Genomic DNA, 26,740 nt, shown 5'->3' on the forward strand with positions numbered 1-26,740 from the left:
AAGTGTTATTTGTTAAGATGGTTATGTTAACTCACTATAAGATGTCTCGGAGGGAAATGTTTTTTGGTATCATGTCAAAATATGTCTTTAATGGTATGTAACCCACAATTGACCTGTTGCATGTCACTGTCGAGAAGGTAACTCGGGGAACTTAAATGCGTCATCATATTTCTTTTATGATTCAAGGTAACTGTACAGGTGTGTTAGCAATGTAGGTTTAAACTTAAATAAATTTACAATTTCCATGAGGTTTTTATGGCTCTGACCTCATGGTGAAGTATCCACAATGATACTTCAAGAATTGTAAGCTGTTCCTCCTTATTTATAAATTGTATAGCTTAACTTTACTTGACTTTACTTTACTTACCAACATTTTATATTACACATATTTTGATATTGTATTCAAATATTTTATACTTTTCAAGGAAGTGGGTGTTACGATTTAGAAATAGCACTTTTCTACTAAAAAAATTGTTTCATTCTTAGTTACTTGAGAGCTACAGTGGCTTAGTGGTAAAGGTGTCTGAATTCCTAGCACTACCTCCACCTCAGCTCTAGACCATGGTACTATAAAGAGTGAGAGTAGTGTGCCACCATATGGAATCGAACCTGTGGTCAGGACTTACTGGTCCACTGCTCTACCGACTAAGCTTAAGGGAAATACCCACTAAGCAAAGATAGAAGCGAGCTGTATCACTGACAACTAAAACCCACTACACTACTCCTATTTGGCTTGTGATGAATGTACCACTTAAACCTTCCTACTCTGGACCATGATAGCTGAATGGGTAAGGTATCTGACATTCTATCACTATCCCTCCACCTCTGGGTCCCAGTAGCTCAGTGATAAGGTATTGACATTCTACCACTCTCCCTCCACCTCAGTGTGATTAGGTTCGACATTCTACCACTATCCCTCCTGGCTGAGTGGTTAAGGTGTCTGACATCCCTCACTCTGGTCCATGGCTGAGTGTTAGTGCTGACATCTACCACTCACTTCTAGGTCCCAGTGGCTTAGTGATTAAGGTGGTGCCCCCAGGCCTCCACTTCTGGGTCCCTGGGTGGCTTAGTGGTTAAGGTGTCTGACATTCTACCACTAGACCTCCACTTCTATGGGTCCCAGTGGCTTAGTGGTTAAGGTGTTGACATTCTACCACTCTCCCTCCAGTCCACATTATATGAATTAAGGTGTGACATTCTACATGCCTCCACTTCTAGGTCTTTTTTTAAGTCCACCTTATTGTTATGGGACTTCATCCACCTGTTATTGAGGACATTTACATTGATAATTTTTGAATGGTTGGATTCAAGAATTGTTTGGTCATTGATCATAACTTGTTAGATTTGTATAGATACATATTAGTGTTTGAATGAAATGACTTGTCCATGTACATGTGTAAATATATAGCCCAGCCAGGATGTAGGTAACTGTCCTGTACTTCATCACAGGTAATAGCCAGTGTACAGGTGACTTAATTAAGTAGCCAATGGTCCAGGAGACTTTGTACCTATAAATATCCATGTTCTGACAGAGAAAGCGTGCAAACCACCATAAATGACTACAGTAATTGGACGGTTTATAGTCCGGGATAGGTCCCTTTCTCATTAATTTAACACCACGTGGATACACTTCTCCGGAAATACCTGAATCAAACCTGAACATTTCATTGATAGCTTGATACATTGTGGTTTGACGTTTAAATTGTTTGTATCAAGTCCAGGATGTAATGAGAGGTTATTAAAGAGGTTCACCCACAGCATGTGTTCCTTGTAAGGTTTATACAGCAACCTTATAGGTCATAAGTTATAAAGGAACGATAGCCTGATCATGAGCATTGGAGAGTGTATATGATGAAATGTAGGGGAATTAAATGGCATGAAATAGATACAAAACAGAAAATCTTCTTATACTGTTTATTAATCATGTACAGCTGTACTTGAAAATTCATAGAATTCAAAATATAAAATAGATCACAATATAATGTTTAAATTTCAATAACAGAGTAAGTTTAAGTCAGAAAACATTTGCTCAATCAATAATACAATTCCAATAACGAATGTAAGTCTGTGTAGCATTGTCAGGTAATAATACAATATATACATAATTATTGTGTAAAAATAAGTATACCAGGTAGGTACATGTATACAGAGGACAGTGATAACACATATATACTTAGTAAATTATACACAAATCACATTGGTACAAAGTATTCCTTATCAATTCTTACTGTAAATAGAAATATTACCAGATAACAAAAGTTTTGCATTAATTATTCCCTTAATTAGCTTTAACAGGAAGAGAAAAAATGTGAAGACCTGATCCGACTGGACTTGAACCCTAGTCCTCAGAACTCTAGATATACAGACCATTGACATTGACCTTCATGCTCTTAACAAATGTATGGACAATAAAAAATAATTTAACAATCTTTTAATTTCAAACTTTTTAAGTGCACATCAGTAGCTCTGTTGTGGTACGTGGAGAACAGCGATCAGTACCTAGCAAATGCCCCACTCGCTCATGGGATTCGAACTTACGACCCAGAGGTGGAGGGCTGGTGATGATATGTCAGGACATCTTGCAATTGACCAATGAGCTACCACTGCCCAGCTGTACATTATTCTAAATATATTTTCATATTGTTAAACAGGAATTGAATGTCTTTATAGAGAGTATATATATAGTGCTTTTGTATGTAAACTGTTCAGATATTTACATAAAATCTCTATCTGAAGTTCTATGCCTGGAAAACAATCACAACATAATCTCTCACAACCACTTTTATAAACCTGACTTTAAATTCCCAGTTTTAAGTACAATGTAATCACCATTTCCTATATGGTTGACAGATCAGGAGAGAGTACAGGTAACAATTCAGGTGTATGTGTATTATACAACATTTACAGAATTTTATGTAAGAGTGTGCCTTAAGGCCCCTAGATACTTATTTCTCTCCTGTTAACACTTGTTCACAGCTGAAGGCAACACACTGTTGTTGTTTATTCTTGACCAATGATAACAATTGAAAGCTGGTGTCTTTGTAATGAAGAAATCTTGCAGCTTTACTGAAAAGTTTTTTTATATAACTCTGTTATAGTAGGAATTAGTCTCCTAAACATTTCCAATCTATATACCTATATTGAGTTAATGTCCTGGAGTTCCTAGTCTATAGATATATGTATAGTTTGGTAGTCACGCCTAATTGAATCATCTTGTGGTTAATTCCTTAGTAAATATTGAGAAATCACCTGCTCTGCTGTCACACGTTTGGTGGGCCAGATGTCTGTGTCCATATGACATATGGAGACATTACATGGTATATAAACCTTAGCTATGGCTGGTCACCTTAGGCCTGTAACTGTTGCCCACTGGCCATACTTTGTGGGTGCACGTGCTCATATATCAATTACAAACACTGTAAATATCATTTAAAATGATAATGTTAGTATAAAACCACTACCAATAGAATATCATCCAACATCTGTATGTAATACCATATAACATATTCTTATATAGGTCATCACTCTATAATGGATATTGTCATATATCATTGCCTTGCCCTTATAGATAAACACCTTGGCAGCTAGGACTACCTGTATATGGTATAAAATGTTCTTGGTAAAACTAACGACTATATACTACATATCTAGGTTAGTATCAAGTCCAGAACTGTTTCTGTGGTCTATGTTAGATTGCCCAAAAATCAATATGTAAAATTATATTAAGCAGTTTTTTGATACATTATAGTAAGCCTGTTTGCAGTACATCTACTTAATAAATATGTTTCTTGAAGAACCTGAGAAACTGATTGGTCTGCATTACTGTGTTCTTGGAATGATATTTTACTCTACTTGCTGTCCTCATCAGATAAAACATTTACATGTGTCTGTATGTGTACATACTAGTGCACATATTCTAAGCATATTTTGTTTATGTGGTTTAACACCCCATTAACAGCCACAGTCATTTAAGGATGTGATAGGTTTAGAAGGGGAAAGTTGGAGTACCTGGAGAAAAACCACCAACCTTTTGTCAGTGCATGTGATATGCATATTGGCAAGTGACCCATGTGGGTTACAAACTCGTGACCCAAATGTGGAACCTGCTTGTGATAAAATGTGGGGACATCTTAAAGAGGAGGAAGCCACTACAGCCCCTATGAAATATAATCTTAGCATCAGAAGCTAGAAATATACATTCGAGGATCTGTATAGATGTTATTCACATATTTCAAAAGTACATCATTTTAACACCAGTTTGAACAAGCTGCAGTTAAGTATAATATCATTTTCAGGGAAAACACATTTCAATAATACCATGGAATGTAATTAGATTTAATAATATTTAATATCATAATGCACAACAATATCAAAATATATTTAACTGGGTACTCTGGCAGAAAAAATATATTCTGCCATTTTCAAAATGTTTTTTTATTCGTTGCTTATTCATAACTTTTCAGTTCTTCAAACTTAGTCATTTTTGTTTCATGCATATATGTAAATTGATATCATAAATCAGCTGATATTTAAATACACTATAATGAAAACAGTTGTTTGCAGAAAAAGTATGAACGTTTGGATGGACTGTTTATATAAAAGGCACATTTTTAAATGTTCGTTAACACTGATAAATATAACATAACAATATATTACCGTATTCACCACCAGGAGGGTCCATTCCCCTATCAGCATCCCTCCCCATATAGTTACGTAATTCCCCTTATTGGGTAATATGACATACTTCATTTCACAACACTTACACTCCAAGTCACCAAGAATTTAGTCAGCATTATAACATTTCGTTAAATTGAACTTGATAATTCAGTCAGTGTTTTTTATTTACCTCTTTATAACAAGTAACTTTTACAACAAAAACTGGACACTAACTTCTATGAATATATGGTACATTTGAATATTTTACTGTAATTTTAGATTTTTGAAAGCATAACAAGTAATCAGTTAAGGTTTACTTCAATAAATATACTTAATACTTTTATAATATCCAATAAAAGATGTTTTCGCACCTTATAGGCTTTATATATTGATATTTTGATTTTCAAATGCTACATGAAAATGCCTGATATGTATTTATATATGAGTCTCTTTTGTTCTAAGACACACAACAAAAACTTGCTCAAATTCTGTACAGTATTTGTCTTCCTGAATATTTACACATAAACTAACGATATATATGAAATACATCTCTCTGACTAAATATTAACACATGCACATAAACAGTAAACAAAAATGTCACCTGGTAGAAATAAAGCTATATGTTATGGATCAATAACGTTGTAATAGCACTATACATGTATATGAATATTTACACACAAGTTAAAAAGCTCTTTTGAGATCACATTTGTACTGCTCTATAGATATGTAACTTACAGGATATTGTAGTAATCTGATTCATCATTATGTACAACCATTCATGGGGATATGACTATATGTTGTCAAATATTTTGAATCTCAAATTTCTCTTTAACTTTCATGTCTTTACCTATAAATGACCACATACAATTTTTTCGAAGAAACAATTTTAAGTACATCAGTTTGATTCTGACTTTCATTCTTAGTTTCTTGTAAACCATTTTTTTTTTGCATACTATTTACTTTTGCGAATTTTGTGATCAAGGTAAATTTGCAAAAATTTGTCTCTACAAATTTATATCCACTTTAGTGATATTGAGAGGTATTTAAATTAAATCAACTGATCCGCGAATGATTATTTCAGCGAACTGATTTTGAAATGAAATTCTGAAGCTACGGAAAAAAAACTGGTTCACAGTATGACACTTTATATTAGCTCCTTTGTTTTTGAGATTAAACACAGCACATTGTACAAACTATCACAGTATTTATATAGATATTGACATCCTTGAGAACTACATGTACTCTCTACATATAGTCATCTTACACACCTTGTATATTCCAGGTGGTATATGTATTATTCACTGTTCCTATATACTAAACATATCCTTAAACAATAAGGGCATATAGAATCAAACCTGCCTTTATTGACCACCTGTGTATAAAGACCACCTGTTTAATAACACCTCTTGGATAAGACCATTACTCTGCGTCCCTTGGGTGATCTTTATAGACAGGTTTGAATGTATAGGAATATAATATAGCTGTTACCCTGATGTCAAACTCAACAGGATCTACGACAATGTTGTTACCTACATCCAAACAAATGCTACTTTCTGTACCTGCATGATATTTGTCGCATCATTGTTTGTCGTTCTTGTATACCTCTACCACACACATTGTTTAGTTCCACTGAAGTTAATTGGTAGGGTAAACATTGGCTTACGTCATTACACTCTTCCTCTCACAGGTACTGTTCACAAGATGTTTTATGTAGTGAAGTACTGGGTACATGCACTTCTAATGACCAATACTGGGATGAGGATATCCCATCATATCGTCTTGGCTGTTCACAATATTCCATTATTTGATATATTTCCATATATGAACATCCTTGATAAAATACACATGAAGGTATTTAATCCTGAAAGTATTGTGGCACATACACACCAATCCATGTATATATATTTGTAGATAAAAATCCGCTATCTATTTGTATATTATATAGATATACTGGAATCTAGCTAATCCGTGCAGCACAATCTTTCACTGGTATAGGGCATGTACATAGACATCCCCTAACATGGCCAAACTACCATTTTTGCTTGTAGATTAAAGCTTTTGTAGACAAATAACACATCCTTTTTCAGATAGGAATTTCATGGTATACATTTGGAGATGTTGGCGATTTCGGAGATGTTGCAGGCGCTTCTGGTTTGAAACCTTTATTTGTAAATCCAAACTCATCTCTATGTGGCTCTGTAGGTAGAGGACGTTTGTCTATGTCATTTGTGTACACACTGCCCTTCTGGGGCTGTTGGGTGTTGATATAGCTGTGATCGCTTTTTGAGGGAGGATTAGGGGAGTTGTTATAGCCAACATTTTGATATTTATGTTTTCCTGGTGGTATGTAGTCCTGGCTGGATCCATTCGCACCGGACATTTTGTTAAAGGGAGCAGGCTGAAGTGTTACTCGTCCCTCATTCAGAAACTGATAACTTCCTCCCGATATTCGACTGGAATCCTCAGGATCCATTTTACCGGAGGAGATTACCTGAATGTCTTTTCCACCTCCATTTTGTGCTGGTTTGGTTTTGACAAAGCGTCTGGCATGATCTGTTGTTGGAAAACCTGCAGTGCTGAAAGATGTCTGTTGTATTGGTGGCAGTGGCTGTTTGGGACTTCCTTTCCTAATGAATAGGATGTAAAGAATAGCGACAATGATCACCACAGCAAGTATGCATCCCACCACTGCCCCCGCGATGACCCCAGCGTTTGGCCCAGTGTCTGCAGCGTCACTTGGCGGTGTGACCTGAACCACTTTGGTGGTGGCGGTCTCACACTTTATTACAGTCCTAGAAACGGTTAGGCGGACTTCTAAACATAACTCGTACATGTTATCTGGTTCTAAACCACTAATGGTGAACTCCCTTCGGGTGGAGTCTATCGGTATCGGGCCTTGATTAACTGAGGTACCAAACTTGTAATAAGTCAAGTCAAATCCAGTGATTAGAGGCGAACTATTGATGATCCAGGTCATTTGGACTGAAGTAGTAGTTGTGCTAGCAATACCAACAGTCAGTTCTGGAACTGCCACTAGTGTTGTAGTGTCATGACAACTTTCAACTGGGGCTCGACTTGGGTCTGTGAGAATGACATGGACACACACTCTGTAGGTAGTTTCAGGTGTCAGTGATGGGATCATGTATAAAGTAGCATCATTGGCAAGTGGCTGTGTCTCCTGGGTAACGCCCGATGTGGTGTAGCTTATTTTGAATCCCGAGACTAGACGCAAGTCAGCGCTGCTCCATGATATGGTAATACTGGTCTCTGTGGTACTAGTTATGGTGGAGCTGAGGTCTGGGAGAGGTAAAGTTGGAGCAGGTGTGGTCGTCGGTGGCGGTGCTGGTGTGGTTGTCACAGACAAGTCTGGACAAGTTGGTGGCACATACTCAGCACAACCCAATTCCTGGTCAGTGAGACTAAACAACATTCTGGTTGCAAGGTTTGCTGGACTTGCACAGAACACTTCATTTATTAAAGAATTAGGTAGAGGATTATCATTTAAGTCTTTCAGCCATTTCATGGTACAGTTGCAGTGGGTGGGATTATTGTTTAGGTACAGTAGCAAAAGAACATTAAAATCCTTCAGCACACACTCGTCTATAGCAGTTATCCTGTTATACTGCATATTTAAGGTACCCAGTATATTGTTTAGCCCGTGAAATGTTGCTTGTCGTACCTCAGTTATTTGGTTGTTACTTAGATCTAGGTAACTAAGATAACTATGGTCACTGAAGACGAAATCTTGAATTGTTGTAAGGCCGGAATTTTGCATGGTCAGTGTGGTCAGTCGTTTTAGCGCTTTGATAGCCTTCCACGCCTCCTCCTCGACCAGCTTGGTTTGTAATAGATTAAGTATCTCCAGTGTATGCTCCAGCCCTTGTACTGTAGCAGTGGTGAGGTTAAGTCTCTGATTGTTCCCATTATTGAAGTATTCCATTTCTAGATGTTTCAGTGTTGTCAGCTGAGAAAACGATCCATCTTCTATGGTTGTGATTGGATTGTAGTTAAGATCGAGGATATGAATTACTGGTAAGTCTGTGAAATAGGTGGTTTTAATGCTTGTAAGTTTGTTATTGTTCAAGTTGATGTATGCTAAATTTGGCATGTTTGTGAAGAACCCAGGCGGAATATCAGTCAAAGAGTTGAGTCCAATGTTCAGCTGTTCCAAGCTAGTCCAGCTGTTTGTGTAGATGGGTCCGAGACGATTCTGATCTAGCCTATTAAGGGATAAGCTGAGGTACTCCAATTTAGAATACAGTCCTCTAAAACAGTCATCTTCAAGCCTTAAGATTTCATTATGGGAGAGATCCAGGTTGATCAGATTGGTCATAGTCTCAAATGAAGCAAATGCCACAATAGATATATTGTTCTGCTGTAGGCTTAAGTGATTCAATGTTGTAAGAAATCTCAACGCTGTCACAGGTATATTTCCCAATTCCACATTCCCTATTAGTTCTAAATTTTGCAACACGGGGAATTTGTTTTGAAATCCACTAGATAAAATGTTCTGGATTTTCATTGATCTAAGAGTTAAAACACTTAGCTTTGCTAGTGTTGGAAAAGTATTTCCATCAATTGTTGTCAAACGGAAATATCTCAGATCAAGGTCCAAAAGTTCCACCAAACCATTGAGGAATGTGTAAGAAAGAGCTACTGGGTTAGTTGATTGTCTATCTCCTCCAAGTTTGAGTGTTGTCAGAAAAGACTCTAACCCTTGGAACGCATTATTAGAAATCTGTTGCAGTTTGTTATCAGACAAATCCAACACGTTAAGTGTTAAGTTTGAGAATGCTCCATCAGGGATTGAGGTGATGGAATTTCCTTTCAAAGTCAATTCATAGTAGGCCTCTGGAACGGTTGACACAACTATTTCTGGAAGCTCTGTAAAACCCTTATTCCGACAGTCTATGACCTGCAGTGAGGGGTTGTCATTACTGGGAAAACAGGAGCACCCACTAATCGGACAGGCAGACGTGACTGTTATTGTGGTGATGAATAACAGCACTGAAACTGTGACAGCCTTGAGAGCAGACATCTTTATTTTGAGGTAGTCTTTTTGAAGTTTCTGCAGTTGATTCTTTGTTTCTGAAACGCAAGTAAAAAATGTATCAATTTTGATATTCAACTCCTATGGTATACATGTACCTTTGTAAATATCTTGAGCATTTTCTTGCAAAATTATTCATTACTTTGTGTATTTAAAGCAACAAACATTGTACCCATGCTGGTACAAAGTTTTCTTTCATTAAACAGAACTCACATAACTTTAGAAAATTTACTTTTAACATCCTTTGTTAACAGCTATTGCCATTAATTTTAAGGATGTGACCCCCGTTAATTATATAGAGCTGAGGAATCCAAAGAATAAACAATTTGTCTATAGGAGTAGTCAATCACCCAAAATAGGATCCAGAGACCTCAACCACTCAGCCACCAAATGGTTCAAAGTTTCCAAAGTTTTCAGCATTGATTTCTTTTTTACTAAAACTTGAATCTTTGTCATATTAGAAGCTAAGATTGAAGAAGAGTTTTAAAATTATGTTGATGACTCAGTGTAATAGGGTTGATAGTATTAATATTTTACCTACCTATATACATATTACAGCTGTCCAATGATTAACAACATGATCTTAACTCTCTATTATTATCCTTATCCGTGACAGAACAGTCAAAATGGATTATAAGGCATTGCCTACTCACAAAATCCTTTTATCCTAGTACATATACACTTAAGAGTTCAAATTGATTCATACACATAGGTTGTAAGCTGATGCAATAAATACTAAAAAAGTGGTATTTTTCAGACGTCAATACATTTAACACGTAATATTGATATGTGGTTAGAGGGAATCAAAATGAGATTAGAGGTTAAAAAGAACATTTATCAAATTTTGAAATTGCCTGACTCATAAATAAACATTACATGAATTGTTTCAATAGTCTGCCTGTCAGTACCTTTGTGGTATATTATTTCAGTTTTACTTTTGTACACCTGCACATAATTGTATATAAATTGTATATACTGTTAGTTTATTGCAATAAACATATCCATTAGACCTATTTTGATGTTTTGACCCTTTATAAGGATTATGTCAATTACGCCTGTAGGGTAAGTATTTTTCATAGTGATACATCATCAAGTATTTTTTTAAATTAGATACTTATTATGCATCAAAGTTATGGGATATGTGCTACAAGTTTCGAATTCACTTGATGAATTTGTGTACGTAATAGTTTTCATACTTTTCGCAATTACACGTATATGTATATTCCTTATTTGTTTATCATTGTCAAAATTTTTCAAAACCTTCCTTCTGCCTTAATTGACAGTTTGTTGAAGGAATGCTTTCAGTGACCTGTATATGTGGAGGTTTGATGTATATCCAAATACAGTCACTGTCACAAAAGTTTTACTTCAAATTCAGCTTGCTATTGTCAGAATTTCCAATCTCACAGATAATAGCCTGGCAAAATTCCTTTGGCGTATATCAAGAGAAACGATTAGAGACGCTTTCTTTTGCGACAAACGTACACTATAATATGGCTGTCAAGTACGTAATTCATTTCTAAAAATTTCAAAATGTAAATCAGAGATGTATGTACAAGTACTGTCACACATAGGTGAAATAACAGACAGATAGGTATGCTAGACATTGTTTCCAAATACACACCCGTTTACTTTAGTATAGCTGTAGACTCACCAGTAGAATAGACTATCTTGTCATCAGTCTATCCTCACAGCATTCTGTTATCCTCATGACCATTCTATATGATGGTACCTGTTCATATCCGTATGAAGTTATTGGAAAGTCTTAAGATCAATGTAAATCCACCTTAGAGTACTGTTTCAATCAAACACTAACAGGTGAGTCATGTGAAATACCTGCCTACGTAAGACACAACACACAATATGGCGGGTCTATTCAGCTGGGCTGTCCTAGTTTACCTGTACAGGTAAAAATAATCACTCCCTGTAAACTAGTATGCTGGAATTTCCACAGGTGCTTGTACAGGCTTGTTCATAGGCTGATAATCGTTGTAGGATACCTATACATAATTAATGTATAGAGATATATTTCACATATTTTTTTTAGCAGAAACCTGTATGAATTATAATTGTAAGGAACATCTTCAACTGAAATTATTTTACCATTTAAAGGTATTCAAATATTACTTGCTACTGTATGTACTCAAAATCAGGAACAAATATATACAAGTAATATTTCACATTACATTCAAGATATATTTTGGAAATTTAAAAAATCCATTGTCATTGTCATAATTTTTTTTGATTGATACAGAGCAGAATAATAAGTCTAGAGAAAGTACTTCAGAATCTTCATAGATTTCACAAAAACATTTTTGGAAATGTCTGAAAGTCTTACAATGAACAAGTAGATGCATTTTAATAATAGCACAAGAAAGGGTTTCAAATTGAGGTTTTAAAAGATATGAGATTGCAAAGCTTAACAAGTAAAAGTACTGTACAAGAGGTACACCGACGTACTTAACCATTAAATCAGGGTCATCAGTTTACAGTGAGTGTTTCCAATCAATAGATATTATCAGTGTGGTCAGACTGGTGTGGGAGGGGCCTCTATGTGCCGCGCCCATTCAGGTGGAAATAAACAACAATCCTGTCAATGAAATCTGTTCACCTTTAACGAGTTATCAATTGTGTCCACTAAATGTGGTCATTGTCGAGTCTGTCCGGAATAGTTCTTTTCACTGTCCTATTGTCCTCGGTAGGGGGAACCTTTCACTAACACTGTCAAACAGGTACAGTTGTATGCTCCTATACTCTATAGCTGTTCTATAAAACACGTCATTAATTGATGAGGTGAAGGTGGAACTTTTATGACCTGTTACACTTAGTTTGATGATCGAGAAAGCTTTTAAAGCGTACTGAATTCCAATTGGGCTCACATGATAATTATAATTAACTGCGTATTGTACATGTCGTACTAGAAAAATTACAAAGTAACTAGTTTACAGGGAATTTTATTACAATATATTTAGCCTTATATATGATTGATGTACAAAAGATGTCTGAAACAAGTTTTAAAGGAAATGATTATTAAAGTACCCACTTATATGACAGCTAGTACTTAAATATGACTTTGAAATTATCTATATGCGTATATGTGGATTTTTATATCTTTTATAAATCAATTATAGATACATATCCACGCGATATATGTCACACGGTACTATTTTGATTATATATACGTCATTTACTTAATAATCTGACTCAAATGTATAAATCCCTTCTTCGTTATAAAGTACGTCTGCTGCAGATTTTGTGTAGGAGTTTGCAATATTTATAATATATCTTGTAAAATTACGGGGAAATAGTTAATAATCCTGACCGTGAGAACAAAAAAGATTGTCAAATTTGAAATTATCACACATAAAATGAGGGGACTTGTTAACAACCATAGGGACAGTCGGTTTTGATGCTAATGCTGAAGTCAGTATTTTAGAACTATTTCCCCAAGTAAGAGATGAATTTTTACATTGAAAGGCCTAGGCTTCAATGTTTTCAACAGTTGGATTTTTACAAATATTTATTTCTGTAGGGATATTTTAATGACTTACGTGTGTGTTAGAGTTTAAACCTTTATACCTGTGTAAGTGTGAATGTCTGAGATTGTCGCGAGGTTATTTATAGAACTTCAAACAAACACAGTCTGCTCCATATAATAGGTCTCCTGACTGTAATAAAAGATGCTTAAGACTTCCACAACAATACATTGTAAAGGTAAAATGTATATGAATTCAGCCGTGGTCATGTTTATGAATTTGTAAGTACAGGAAATGTATTTATGTTTGTGTTGTATGAAAGTTGTGTTTGAATATAGACAGTGTGGGTGTTGTAAAAAATATCTATCAAAAGTGTCAGGAAGAGGAAATCCTCCATTACTTCATATTTTGATCGTTTAAATCCATCTTGTAAGATTAAATAGTACAGCTATGATGCTATAACAAAATAGTTTATCATGTAACCTTAGTCATACAAAGTGCAGAGAACAAAATCTGCTACTAATATTAATTGTTAGCTGGTACTAATATTAATTGTTAGCTTTCTGTTTTCACCTCATGAACTGGTACTTTGTTGACTAGATTTTGACCATTATTATTTAAAGATATTCTGACTTTTTGTCATTGCCCAGTTATGAGGCCATTGAATTCTGACCATTCATTGATATGACGTCATTATGATTCTGGTGTAACAATTTCTTGTACATGATCCACAGTGATCTTTTAGGCAGGTGTTGAATTGATTATCCTGTATGTATTGCAAAATCATGATTGTAGACGATTTATTACAAATATTTATCAGGCAACTATTAAACAAACACTTCAATGTAAATATAAACAACATGAACTTTTTTCAGTTGACATTCATCGGCTTATAACTGTCAACTGGACATATTGGTAATTATTCATAAGTGTTTATAAGTAGCTCAAGGTTTAGATATCCATTTGTAGTTAGGGAAATGTTGATTTGCTCTCTTATAATACTAAAACAATTAATTTGGATTAACCTAGGTGTAAATAATTTAGAATAGAGTGAATGATAATATCAGAAGCACACATCTGACACCCAGGGTTATGTGACGATGGGGTCATCAAGAACACAGTGTTCACCACATCTAATATGTATGTTGTCTTTCTGCTCCGCTGGAGTAACACAGTTATACACAAACATTACATTAGATATCAATAGGTCACAAACATGGAAATCTAGATCATGTTTTTTTTTTTAAACAAAACAACTTTGTGAATTGATAAAATCCAGGAAGCACCTGATTTCCTGACATTGATATCACACATGACATGCCTTACAGCTAATTGATATAATACCTTATTTGGTATTTATTTATAATTGTTTAATGTTTATATATTTAAACCTTAGAATAGACCTACATGATGCATAACATGTTTTAAGGCTTAGCCAATATTTTGTTCGTAATGGAAATACGTAAATACTGTATGTTAAGTACATAAAATTTGTACTAGTGAGTGATGATACAATTATTATCCTGTAAGGTTAACCTATTACAATTATGCAATGTATAACTTGGTACATCCTGTATGTTGAACTGTGAATGATTTAACAAAACTCCTGTAGGATTTCTAGCCTATGACTGTTAATAAATCCTATCTGAAATACACTTTCTGTTACTTTACAGATCAAAAATAAATGTTCTAACTATAAAGTCACTAGACTTTTACAATAGGGCAGATATAAGATCATATCTGTCTATTATTTATTATCTATTAGTGTACATAATGCCAGGTGAAGCATAAATCATAGATGAAAAGAAATCTAAAAAAAAAAAAAAAAAAATGAAAACAAAATAAGGTTTTATGTTTTAATTGTCAGTAAGTTTTTAGGTCACCTGAGACAAAGGCTATTCTAATCACCTTTTGTCCGTTGTCGTATGTCCATAAACAATTTACATTTTCGACTTCTTCTCCAAAACTGCTGAAGCAATTTCAATGAAATTTTGCGCAAACCTTCTAAGGCATAAGGCCAGTCAAAATTGTGAATTGTATGGTCCCCACTCCCCAAGGGGCTGTGGAAGGGACCAAAAGGGGTAAAATTGACTAAATTTTCATAAATCTTCTTTTCCACTCACAGATGTGGTAGAATCAAATACTCTTCATAGATAAAAAGGTCTTAAGGTCCTTTACAAAAATTATGAATTATATGACCCTGGGGTCTCTCGTTTCCCTCTGGGGAGGGGGTTAAGTTTACTATAGTTTAAATAAGGAAAACGCATTTTTGAGCATTATTTAGTCATTTGTAATAGGAAATGAGTCAAACTTAGTTAGAATTAGCCTGAGAGAGCATTTTAATATCATATCCATATTGGTCCTGGCTGACCTCCTGGGGGCAGAGGGGCGGAGCCAAAAGAGGTCAAATAGGCTTAAACTTCAAAAATCTCTTCTAAAATTCTGGAAATAGTAGATTCAAATACTTTTCATAGATGGAAATGTCTTAAGGTCCTTGAAAAAAACTAGTGATCTTTATGACTCTGGCGTCTTAGGTTTCTGTCTGGGGAGGGGGGCAAGTTTACTTTAGTTTATATAGGAAAAACACATTTATGAACATTATTTGCTCAATTTTCATAGGAAATGAGTCAAACAGCTGTAGGACCTTAACAACACTTAACAGAGATAAGAGGGCAATAAGTCTATTGTAAAAAGTGTCAAAATGTTAGAAATGTTGTGTTGAAAGTTGTTTTCAAATTAATATTAGAAATTGTGATTACTGGGATAGTTACCATCTGTTCAAACTTTTGATGTTACAAAATGTATAGATATAGTTACCTGGTAATGAACATTTACAATTATAATGCTGATTCTATGGAAGTCATATGTAAAGTCACAACAGTAAAAGGCGACTAAATTTAGGATCTTATTTTTTCTTTCTTCCTAATTAACTTCCTTCTTCTCCCTTGATTCTGCTTCACTTTTGGACTTCGTTTGAGCACTCGTCCCTGTGAGATAGGCTGTGGCCAAGTCAGTGATATATAAAAAGGGCAAGAGTTCCACTTTACAACAATATACAACACAAATATACCCCAGTCTCCCAAAACACGCACCTCACCCTTCACACACGCAGGACACTATATACACAGGAGGCCATCTTTAAAAGATCCTTGCTCTGTTAATTAAATATATTATAGGATGTATATATATATTATAGGATGTAAATATATATATATATATAATACACCAAATTGCAGCCTTTCCTCTGGTGAAACAGTACAAACAGTATCTAGCCATACATTTTTATAATCACTTCTATACATGTCTAACATTCTTTCAATATTACATGATTCAGCGCTGATTTATAAAGGTATATAAAACTCTCCAAATTTTAGGGGTGAATCATTTCCTGTTGTTTCTTATTTTTATCTGATGTTTACAATAAAAACCTTGCATTAACGTCTAATAAGACTTCTTGGCTATAAAGTTCAATAATTTTCTTCTTTGTCCGGAGGAATTGTCTCTCTATACAAGTTTGAGTGTACATTGTCTCTATACAAGTTTGAGTGTACATTGTCTCTATGCAAGTTTGAGTGTACATTGTCTCTATACAAGTTTGAGTGTACATTGTCTCTATAACTGTTTGAGTGTACATTGTCTCTATACGTTATAAGTTTGAGTACATTGTCTCTATACAAGTTTGAGTGTACATTGTCTCTATACAAGTTTGAGTGTACATTGTCTCTATACAAGTTTGAGTGTACATTGTCTCTATACAAGTTTGAGTGTACATTGTCTCTATACAAGTTTGAGTGTACAATTGTACTCTATACAAGTTTGAGTGTACATTGTCTCTATACAAGTTTGAGTGTACTCTCCAAATTTTAGGGGTGAATCATTTCCTGTTGTTTCTTATTTTTATCTGATGTTTACAATAAAAACCTTGCATTAACGTCTAATAAGACTTCTTGGCTATAAAGTTCAATAATTTTCTTCTTTGTCCGGAGGAATTGTCTCTATTCAAGTTTGAGTGTACATTGTCTCTATACAAGTTTGAGTGTACATTGCGTTGTTTTGTCCGAAACTTAACACATGTTATTTGTTGTAGTTGCTGGTATTTCATCGAGATGTGGTACCTTCTCCGATCCACTCCAGTCAGATGTACAGCAGTATGCACGGTGGTGCCCCCTGTGTCAAGGTCACCGTCAAAAGTCTGGAACAGCTTCGGGTAATTACTAATATACTAGAATCAAAAGATTTATGTAACAATTGTTTCTCACAGGGAGTTGTCTGATAACAAATAGGAAGCTTGGATTGACCAATCGCCAGGCTGTATAAGATATAGTCACACCTTGTGCTCACAAATGCACATGTATATTGTCAAGGTCAAAGCAAATGCTGTAGCATACACATTACAAAATAAAAGGTCACATGCCATACTTGGACAGTTGGCGATCCGTCAATTGTTCATGATGTCAAGCGTGATGTTATCATGAACCCAATTTTTTTTTAAAGAATTTATCGTTACATTTCAATGAATATTTTAATGTTTCAAGTTGAATTTGCCAAATTTAACTTTTAATACATCTATATAACAAGTTTCCTTACAGAATATCCGGCATATTAACCATCACTACGTTTATTCTGTTGATACAGGGCTCCCAGAAAGCCAATAGTTTCCCTAAAACAGAGGTCAGTGTGGTGTTGGCACAGCTCGAGTCTGAGGTGGACATCACGATTGTGGACAGAATTAACAGTCTTATCACACCAGAACCAACCAGACGACCCTACAGCACTAGTGTGGCTACAAATATGTCCGGCGGGGTAAGGCACCACCCAAACAATGTGGCTACAAATATGTCCAGTGGGGTAAGGGACCTACAAATATGTCCGGTGGGGTAAGGCACCACACAAACAATATGGCTACAAATATGTCTAGCGGGGTTAGGCACCACACAAACAATGTGGCTACAAAAATGTCCAGTGGGGTAAGGCACCACCCAAACATGTGGCTACAAATATGTCCAGCGGGGTAAGGCACCACCCAAACACATGTGGCTACAAATATGTCCAGTGGGGTAAGGCACCACCCAAACAATGTGGCTACAAAAATGTCCAGTGGGGTAAGGCACCACCCAAACAATGTGGCTACAAAAATGTCCAGTGGGGTAAGGCACCACCCAAACAATGTGGCTACAAATATGTCCAGTGGGGTAAGGCACCACCCAAACAGTATGGCTACAAATATGTCCAGTGGGGTAAGGCACCACCCAAACAATGTGGCTACAAAAATGTCCAGTGGGGTAGGGCACCACCCAAACAATGTGGCTACAAAAAATGACCAGTGGGGTAAGGCACCACCCAAACAGTATGGCTTCAAAAATGTCCAGTGGGGTAAGGCACCACCCAAAGAGTATGGCTACAAAATGTCCAGTGGGGTAAGGCACCACCCAAACAATGTGGCTACAAATATGTCCAGTGGGGTAAGGCACCACCCAAACAATGTGGCTACAAAAATGTCCAGTGGGGTAAGGCACCACCAAAACAATGTGGGCTACAAATATGTCCAGTGGGGTAAGGCACCACCCAAACAATGTGGGTACAAAAATGTCCAGTGGGGTAAGGCACCTACCCAAACAATGTGGTACGGTGGGGTAAGGCACCACACAAACAATATGGCTACAAATATGTCAGACGGTAAGGGGTAAGGCACCACCCAAACAATGTGGCTACAAAAATGTCCAGTTGGGGATAAGGCACCACCCAAACAGTGGCTACAAAAATGGCAGTGGGGTAAGGCACACCCAAAAATATGCTTCAAAAATGTCCAGTGGGGTAAGGCACCACCCAAAGATATGGCTACAAATATGTCCAGTGGGTAAGGCACCACCCAAACAATGTGGCTACAAATATGTCCAGTGGGGTAAGGCACCACCCAAACAATATGGCTACAAAATATGTCCAGTGGGGTAAGGCACCACCCAAACAATGTGGCTACAAATATGTCCAGTGGGGTAAGGCACCACCCAAACAATGTGGCTACAAAAATGTCCAGTGGGGTAAGGCACCACCAAAACAATGTGGGCTACAAATATGTCCAGTGGGGTAAGGCACCACCAAAAACAATGTGGGTACAAAAATGTCCAGTGGGGTAAGGCACCTACAAATATGTCCGGTGGGGTAAGGCACCACACAAACAATGTGGCTACAAATATGTCTAGCGGGGTTAGGCACCACACAAACAATGTGGCTACAAAAATGTCCAGTGGGGTAAGGCACCACCCAAACAGTATGGCTACAAATATGTCCAGTGGGGTAAGGCACCACCCAAACAATGTGGCTACAAATATGTCCAGTGGGGTAAGGCACCACCCAAACAATGTGGCTACAAAAATGTCCAGTGGGGTAAGGCACCACCCAAACAGTATGGCTACAAATATGTCCAGCGGGGTAGGGCACCACCCAAACAATGTGGCTACAAAAATGTCCAGTAGGGTAAGGCATCACCCAAAACAGTATGGCTACAAAATATGTCCAGTGGGGTAAGGCACCACCCAAACAGTATGTGGCTACAAATATGTCCAGTGGGGTAAGGCACCACCCAAACAATGTGGCTACAAATATGTCCTGTGGGGTAAGGCACCACCCAAACAGTATGGCTACAAATATGTCCAGTGGGGTAGGGCACCACCCAAACATATGGCTACAAATATGTCTAGTGCGGGGTAGGGCACCACCCAAACAATGTGGCTACAAAAATGTCCAGGGTAAGGCACCACCCAAACAATGGCTACAAATGTCCAGTGGGGTAAGGCACCACCCAAACAATGTGGCTACAAATATGTCCAGTGGGGTAAGGCACCACCCAAACAATGTGGCTACAAAAATGTCCTGTGGGGTAAGGGCACCACCCAAACAATGTGGCTACAAATATGTCCAGCAGGGTAAGGCACCACCCAAACAATGTGGCTACAAATATGTCCAGTGGGGTAAGGCACCACCCAAACAATGTGGCTACAAAAATGTCCAGTGGGGTAAGGCACCACCCAAACAATGTGGCTACAAATATGTCCAGTGGGGTAAGGCACCACCCAAACAATGTGGCTACAAAATATGTCCAGTGGGGTAAGGCACCACCCAAACAATGTGGCTACAAAATGTCCATGGGGTAAGGCACCACCCAAACAATGTGGCTACAAAATATGTCCAGTGCGGGTAAGGCACCACCCAAACAATGTGGCTACAAAAATGTCCAGTGGGGTAAGGCACCACCCAAAAATGTCGTGAGGCTACAAATATGTCCAGCGGGGTAAGGCACCACCCAAACAATGTGGCTACAAATATGTCCAGTGGGGTAAGGCACCACCCAAACAGTATGGCTACAAATATGTCCTGGGGTAAGGGCACCACCCAAACAATGTGGCTACAAATATGTCCAGTGGGGTAAGGCACCACCCAAACAGTATGGCTACAAAAATGTCCAGTGGGGTAAGGCACCACCCAAACAGTATGGCTACAAAAATGTCCAGTGGGGTAAGGCACCACCCAAACAGTATGGCTACAAATATGTCCAGTGGGGTAGGGCACCACCCAAACAATGTGGCTACAAAAATGTCCAGTGGGGTAAGGCACCACCCAAACAGTATGACTACAAATATGTCCAGCGGGGTAGGGCACCACCCAAACAATTTGGCTACAAAAATGTCCAGTGGGGTAAGGCACCACCCAAACAGTATGGCTACAAAAATGTCCAGTGGGGTAAGGGCACCACCCAAAACATGTGGCTACAAAATATGTCCAGTGGGGTAAGGCACCACCCAAACAATGTGGCTACAAATATGTCCAGTGGGGTAAGGCACCACCCAAACAATGTGGCTACAAAAATGTCCAGTGGGGTAAGGCACCACCCAAACAGTATGGCTACAAATATGTCCGGGGGTAGGCACCACCCAAACAATGTGGCTACAAATATGTCCAGTGGGGTAAGGCACCACCCAAACAATGTGGCTACAAAATGTCCAGTGGGGTAAGGCACCACCACCAAACAATGTGGCTACAAATATGTCTGACGGGGTAAGGCACCACCCAAACAATGTGGCTACAAATATGTCAGGGGGTAGGGGCGGGTAAGCACCACCAACAATGTGGCTACACGGGTAGGCACCACAAACAAATACAAATATGTCCGGCTGGGCTAAAGCACCACACAAATATTGTTTCTGTAAGATCTTTCATGCACTTCTATCCAAGCCCAAAAATTTGTGTGATTATTTTGCTGCTTGTGATGCATATTTTAATGTTTACAACACAAAAAATGTTACAGTTTTAAATGATTGTATGTCAGGAATTTGATTTCATTTCAAACTTATGTCCTGAAAAATATTGTTCCTTATATACAGATGACATCTTATGCTCTGAGCCAGGCATTAGATGAGGGCCCAGGTACCCAGGAGCACAGATATGAACTACAGATTTCCTGTCCAGCTGCCAAGCTTTCTCTCAGGTTAATATGGTGTCATTATAGTTACAAGTTACTGATCCACAAAAAACTGGTGTCTAACTAGAGTAGCCTCCCTTTAGTAAATCATTGGTTGTATTTATTGTACTTTATCAATTACCTACTGGTTACCTAGGTAAAGAAACAGAAGAGTTAATGTACAATTTATTTATGGTTTTTGTTTTGGCATTTTATGTCAGCTTTGTTAAAAATGTTTATTACGAAAGAAACATTTTTGAAGAAAGTTTGAATTTAAAACAAATCATAAATAACTGGGTTTTTCATGTGCTTACACAGTTTTGTGTTTTGTTCTCTAGATTTCCTATCCCTGACCTTCGACCTCTGTCACAAGTAGACAGGTTACCATGGTGGCAGAAGAACCTACGAGATGAGATCTTGATCCTACAGATGTCGGACGTATTGTTCCAGACCAGCTTCCTTTCTTCTCAGTCTGTCTCAGAACTGGACATCACCAGTCGGGACATTCATGGTCAGTTTTGTCGAGTAAAACGCAACTTTTTTTTTTGTTCAAATGACACAATGCCGTCACGATCTTTTGTTTCCTTCTTCTGCCATACCAGAGCATGAGAAAGATCATCTCATTGATGTTGATTGATATGGTTTCTTATAGAGCATACATTTCACATTTTGGTTTCAATCAAAAGTATTTTTTCTGTGATTTAAAATTAACCTTTGTAACTGGTGTGCTAAGCTACTTTGTTGTTACACTGTAACTTTGGTCTCTTAATTATGAAATGCTGAATCAGATAAATCACACTGAAAAGAGATGAATTATTTGTATTTTTGTGCATTTCTGAAACATCAACTACGGTCAAACAAACAAGGGAAGGGAGATAACTGTACCGTGACCTGTCCATATTGGGAGAGCCTGTATATCATTCATTGATGTTTTTTTTTTCCAAATGTTAAAAGGAAATAATTGTATTGTTTATTTTCCAGCCTTTTTTAAGATCGACCCAATCAAAGAGGAGCCAGAACCGTTTGCCTTCGTGGGTGGTGATGAGAATGAAGACGGATGTAATAACTTCCCCCGGTACGAACTTTAAGATTTATATACCTGTACTAAAGGAGTTAATAACTGTATAGCAGCATTGCGAAGTTAAAACAAAGTACAATTAGTATTATGAATACATGTATCAAATGACCAGAGGTCTTTTTCAATTAGAAAAGTGTTACAGCCATGAATTTCACTCTGTAATACATACATCTGTTAACCTGAAAGAGTATTGTGTGAGTGCTGATTGTAAACATTGGTTGTCTTATGGATGAACATACTGAATATTTATTTCTGTAAAGGTTGTCCATCAAGTTCTCAAACAAGACCACATCTGTACTGGAGGAAGATCAGGTGGAATCAGAGGATAGCACGCCTCAGGACTCCCTCAACGGAGCGTGTCTGTTCACTAAGCGTGACCCTTCACCTTTCTCCAACAAAAAGAACATGTATGGAAAAGAAGAATATAGTGAAAAGGACCAATCAACCCATGTCAGTGAGGAGGTAAATTTAGGTCAAGGTCAATTGAATTATAATTAGTTACTGTAGATGCATCTACAACCCAGACCATCAGGATTGCCAATTTTCCAGCTGCCAGATTCCATTAACTTTGAAAAATTAATAATTAACAATCCAATCTGTTTCCTGATATTTTCATCCAGATTGTAAGTTTTCCAGATTATCACCATCCGGATTATTGCAGGCCAACTGTATATAGATCTAAATCAAAGTCTCCTAAAGATTTCTACCATAACAGAATGTAGAACTATGGATGTACATGATGCTCTATTAAAACTGTGACTGAGTCCAGTTGTAGAAATATATAATATATACTATTGAACTTATATCAACTAAATAAAAGGTACTTTTGTATGTCAAGAAAGTTTACACCAGAAACATTTTGTCCTTTTAGAAAAATAAAGGTGAGATTTAAATTATTTACAAAATTTCTCAGTTTGTCTGTCTGTTGATTCTATTAATTTTCTAAGAACTTTTATTTGATTATATAATGTTAAATGATATAATAAATAATGTTATTCTTCCTACAGATGATTATGCCTGGCGATCGGAGGGAGATCCATGAGTTCCAGGAAAAGTCCATAGGGAACACACACATGACCATGGAGTTCTCCCTTCCCTTTGTTAACCTCTACATTCCTGATAAACACTTCTATGAGGTCTTATACAATAGGTAAACTACTGGCGCTTCGTTCTACCTCAGATCATCTCAGGCTTTAAGATCATGATAAATTGAGAAAATATTTAAATATTTACATATGAAACCATTCTTTAGTGATTTGTTTGTTATTGTAATATTTGGATTTTGTTTTGTATATCAGAGTAGATAGATTGTTGTATACTTCAATATACAAACCATTGGTGTGAAAAGCCGTGTTGTTAGTTGACACAGCAGTAGCATTGCCTTTCTCATTCCCGATGAAAGTGATGACATACTCCTTGTCAGATTAAATATGTTTTCTCCAAGTACTTAGATATCTCTTGTAGTAAGAATCAACTATGTTAGCAAAACTGATTAATACTTTTTCATTTGATATGCCAGTCATTCAGTTGTGTAGATACTGTTGAATTTTCAAATTTAAGGATAAACAGTGACCTGTTACTATGGGAACCAATGGCCCCCTCACCTCTCCAGACATATGACCCCTTACTGACCACAGCGAACTTTGACCTCAGCTGTTACCCAAACGCTCTCCAGGATTCCTTCCATATGGCCAAATCAGCCATTAAATATGGTAGGTAACCTTCCATTAACTTAATTACATATCTAAGTATGAAAATTTGGTTGCAAAACATTGTATATACATTGAAAATTTAGATTGAAATGGAATACATGAAGAAAATACTTCTTTATGAATCAATTTTATCATTATCATACTGATATTGATGGAAAGGAATAAAATATGTATGCTCATGTGTTAAATGGTTCATGTATTAAGAAATAAAATCTTGCCATGAAAACTTGTATAAAGAAAAAGAATACCTAAAATATTTCAGAATTGTCATCTTTTGTTACTCTTGTCTTTCTGTGTTGACAGAGTCTTCTGATGAGGAAGATGACACCAGCTTTGGTTACTATAGTATACACGATTCCCGCTATCCTCGACGGAAACCCACAAAGAAAGAACAGCCAAGTAAAATGTGTTTGTCGGTGAAGATTGACAAAGGAAAACTCACCGCAATCACTCACTCTCAGGTGTCTTATATGATCTCCTCAAGTTTTAAACAAGATCTTTCTAAAGCTTAAATAAGAATATTTGAAAAACAATTGCATAGTTTAGAAATTTAGATGAAGTATGCACATATATCAACTATGGTAAAAAAATATGATGAAAAAACAGGGGGGGAAAAATGTCTTTACCATATTCTGAATTTTCATTCATTAAATATATGTCAACAGCCAAATATCTATTAGTAAAAGATTAAAGATCATGTATCTTACATTGTGTTATTAAAAAAAATGACAGAAGTAAGATTTAACAATCAGGTTTTTTTACAGGAAGAGAAGTCCCATGGAGAAGTGGTTATACTTCTGGATGATGCCAATGTTTTTACCGTGGTCAATCACAATGGAGACCCTAGTCTTCAATACGTCTGTTTCTTAAGTCACAAGGCAGAACTCTACCATGCAGGTATGGTACAATTACACTCAGTCAGTATCTACGTATCTAGAGGCAGTGAATCAGTTTTATTCATAAAAACAAAAAGATTTTTACAACAGAAGTTATTTTTACCTGGTAATTGGTCAATTTGAAGAAGACCTGCAAATGTTGTCTGCAATGTCAGATTCAGAGAATTAAATGTGAATTCAAAAAGCATTCAGTGTTTCCATGAGTGTAAAAATTGAGGATATTGGTGAAAATACAGTATTTCTTTTTGAAAATTTTCAGGATGGGGTGGGGGTGTCCTGAAGCCTGAAAAACTATCTGGATTAGCCTCTAGGCTAATTCTATCCTTTCAGCAGCAAGCAACATACTTATATGCAAATATTTTCCTTGCTCTCAATGATGAAAACAGGTGTAAAAATAAATTCACAAAATGAAAGTTGCATGCATGACATGTCATATTGTCAGATTCTAAGTTATGATTTGTTAAATACTGTATTTCTAAAGGTCCAATGTTTGAGCTGCTATAACTAGGTTTGTTATATAGTGTTTTGGTATAAGTAATTTGACAAATGATTTACCTGTTATAGCTGCTGTAGAGGACGTGTTAAAAGTGGTCAATCTGACACGGGAAGACATATGTAGGGTTGCTGACCACCTCCTTGACCACCGAGTGATACACAAAACTGACCCAGGAATTACAATAAATTCCATGGAGACATCATATGACTTGGACACTAATGACATGGTTTCGGTGGCAATTAAAATTAAACTGGATTCCACACCAATTAGTGATCTAACAAAGGATGAAAAAATCAAGGTTAGACCTTAGATCCCAACTATAGTATTAAAGAGACAATTCACTCAGGCTAATTCTTTTACAGAATCAAGAAGCAAAATATGGTCTAAATGTATTGTTCTACATTTCTTAAAAAACATATAACATAAGATATTGACAAATTCCACGTCATTGTTTAGTATTTTAATTGATACAGTTGTAATTACAAATCGTTGATCAATACAATTAAGCAGGTACAATATGTACGCCGTACCCATAGCCGAGCCAAAGTCACGCAAGTTAAACAAATGAACTACATGACCAATGTGGATGTGATAAAATGATTTTTTAGGCAAGACAATTCACCTAATAAGGTAAACACACTACTGTCAGAGCAATTTGAGCAGTTCTAGACAAAAGCAGCATTACTCTACAAGCAAGGGACAGGTTCGGCATACAAGATGTTTAACCACAATGTGTAATGGCGGACGGCAAGCGAGTTTGAACATTTCACAAGCATTTCAACACCATGGGCTTTTCTGGCATATCACAGTAAAACCGACTGATCTTATTTCCATTAGAACTGGGTTTTTTTTCTTATATATTTACAAATTTTAATGTTCTCTTAGACTGAATTGTCCCTTTAAATAAAAACACTTTACAGT

The 26,740-nt window shown here is 36.7% G+C and overlaps 2 protein-coding genes across 2 annotated transcripts in view; one reads left to right on the top strand and one right to left on the bottom strand.

Moving 5' to 3' along the window:
- The window catches only part of LOC138319644 (autophagy-related protein 2 homolog B-like), a 65,764-nt gene that overhangs the window by 15,177 nt on the left and 23,847 nt on the right, over positions 1-26,740 (top strand). The window contains 11 exon segments of the mRNA XM_069262793.1: positions 17,270-17,389; positions 17,818-17,985; positions 21,561-21,664; positions 21,976-22,148; positions 22,619-22,712; positions 22,976-23,177; positions 23,723-23,865; positions 24,276-24,427; positions 24,731-24,888; positions 25,192-25,324; positions 25,888-26,117. Of these exon segments, the coding sequence (XP_069118894.1) occupies positions 17,270-17,389; positions 17,818-17,985; positions 21,561-21,664; positions 21,976-22,148; positions 22,619-22,712; positions 22,976-23,177; positions 23,723-23,865; positions 24,276-24,427; positions 24,731-24,888; positions 25,192-25,324; positions 25,888-26,117 (1,677 nt within the window).
- Positions 6,744-11,689, bottom strand: LOC138318342 (insulin-like growth factor-binding protein complex acid labile subunit). The gene is given in 3 exon segments (XM_069260624.1): positions 6,744-6,946; positions 6,949-9,744; positions 11,361-11,689. Coding segments are annotated over 2 exon segments (2,814 nt in total). The 5' UTR covers positions 9,695-9,744; positions 11,361-11,689; the 3' UTR covers positions 6,744-6,878.

Source organism: Argopecten irradians, chromosome 3, assembly GCF_041381155.1.
Source record: "Argopecten irradians isolate NY chromosome 3, Ai_NY, whole genome shotgun sequence".
In the NCBI taxonomy this organism is placed as follows: Eukaryota; Metazoa; Mollusca; class Bivalvia; order Pectinida; family Pectinidae; genus Argopecten; species Argopecten irradians.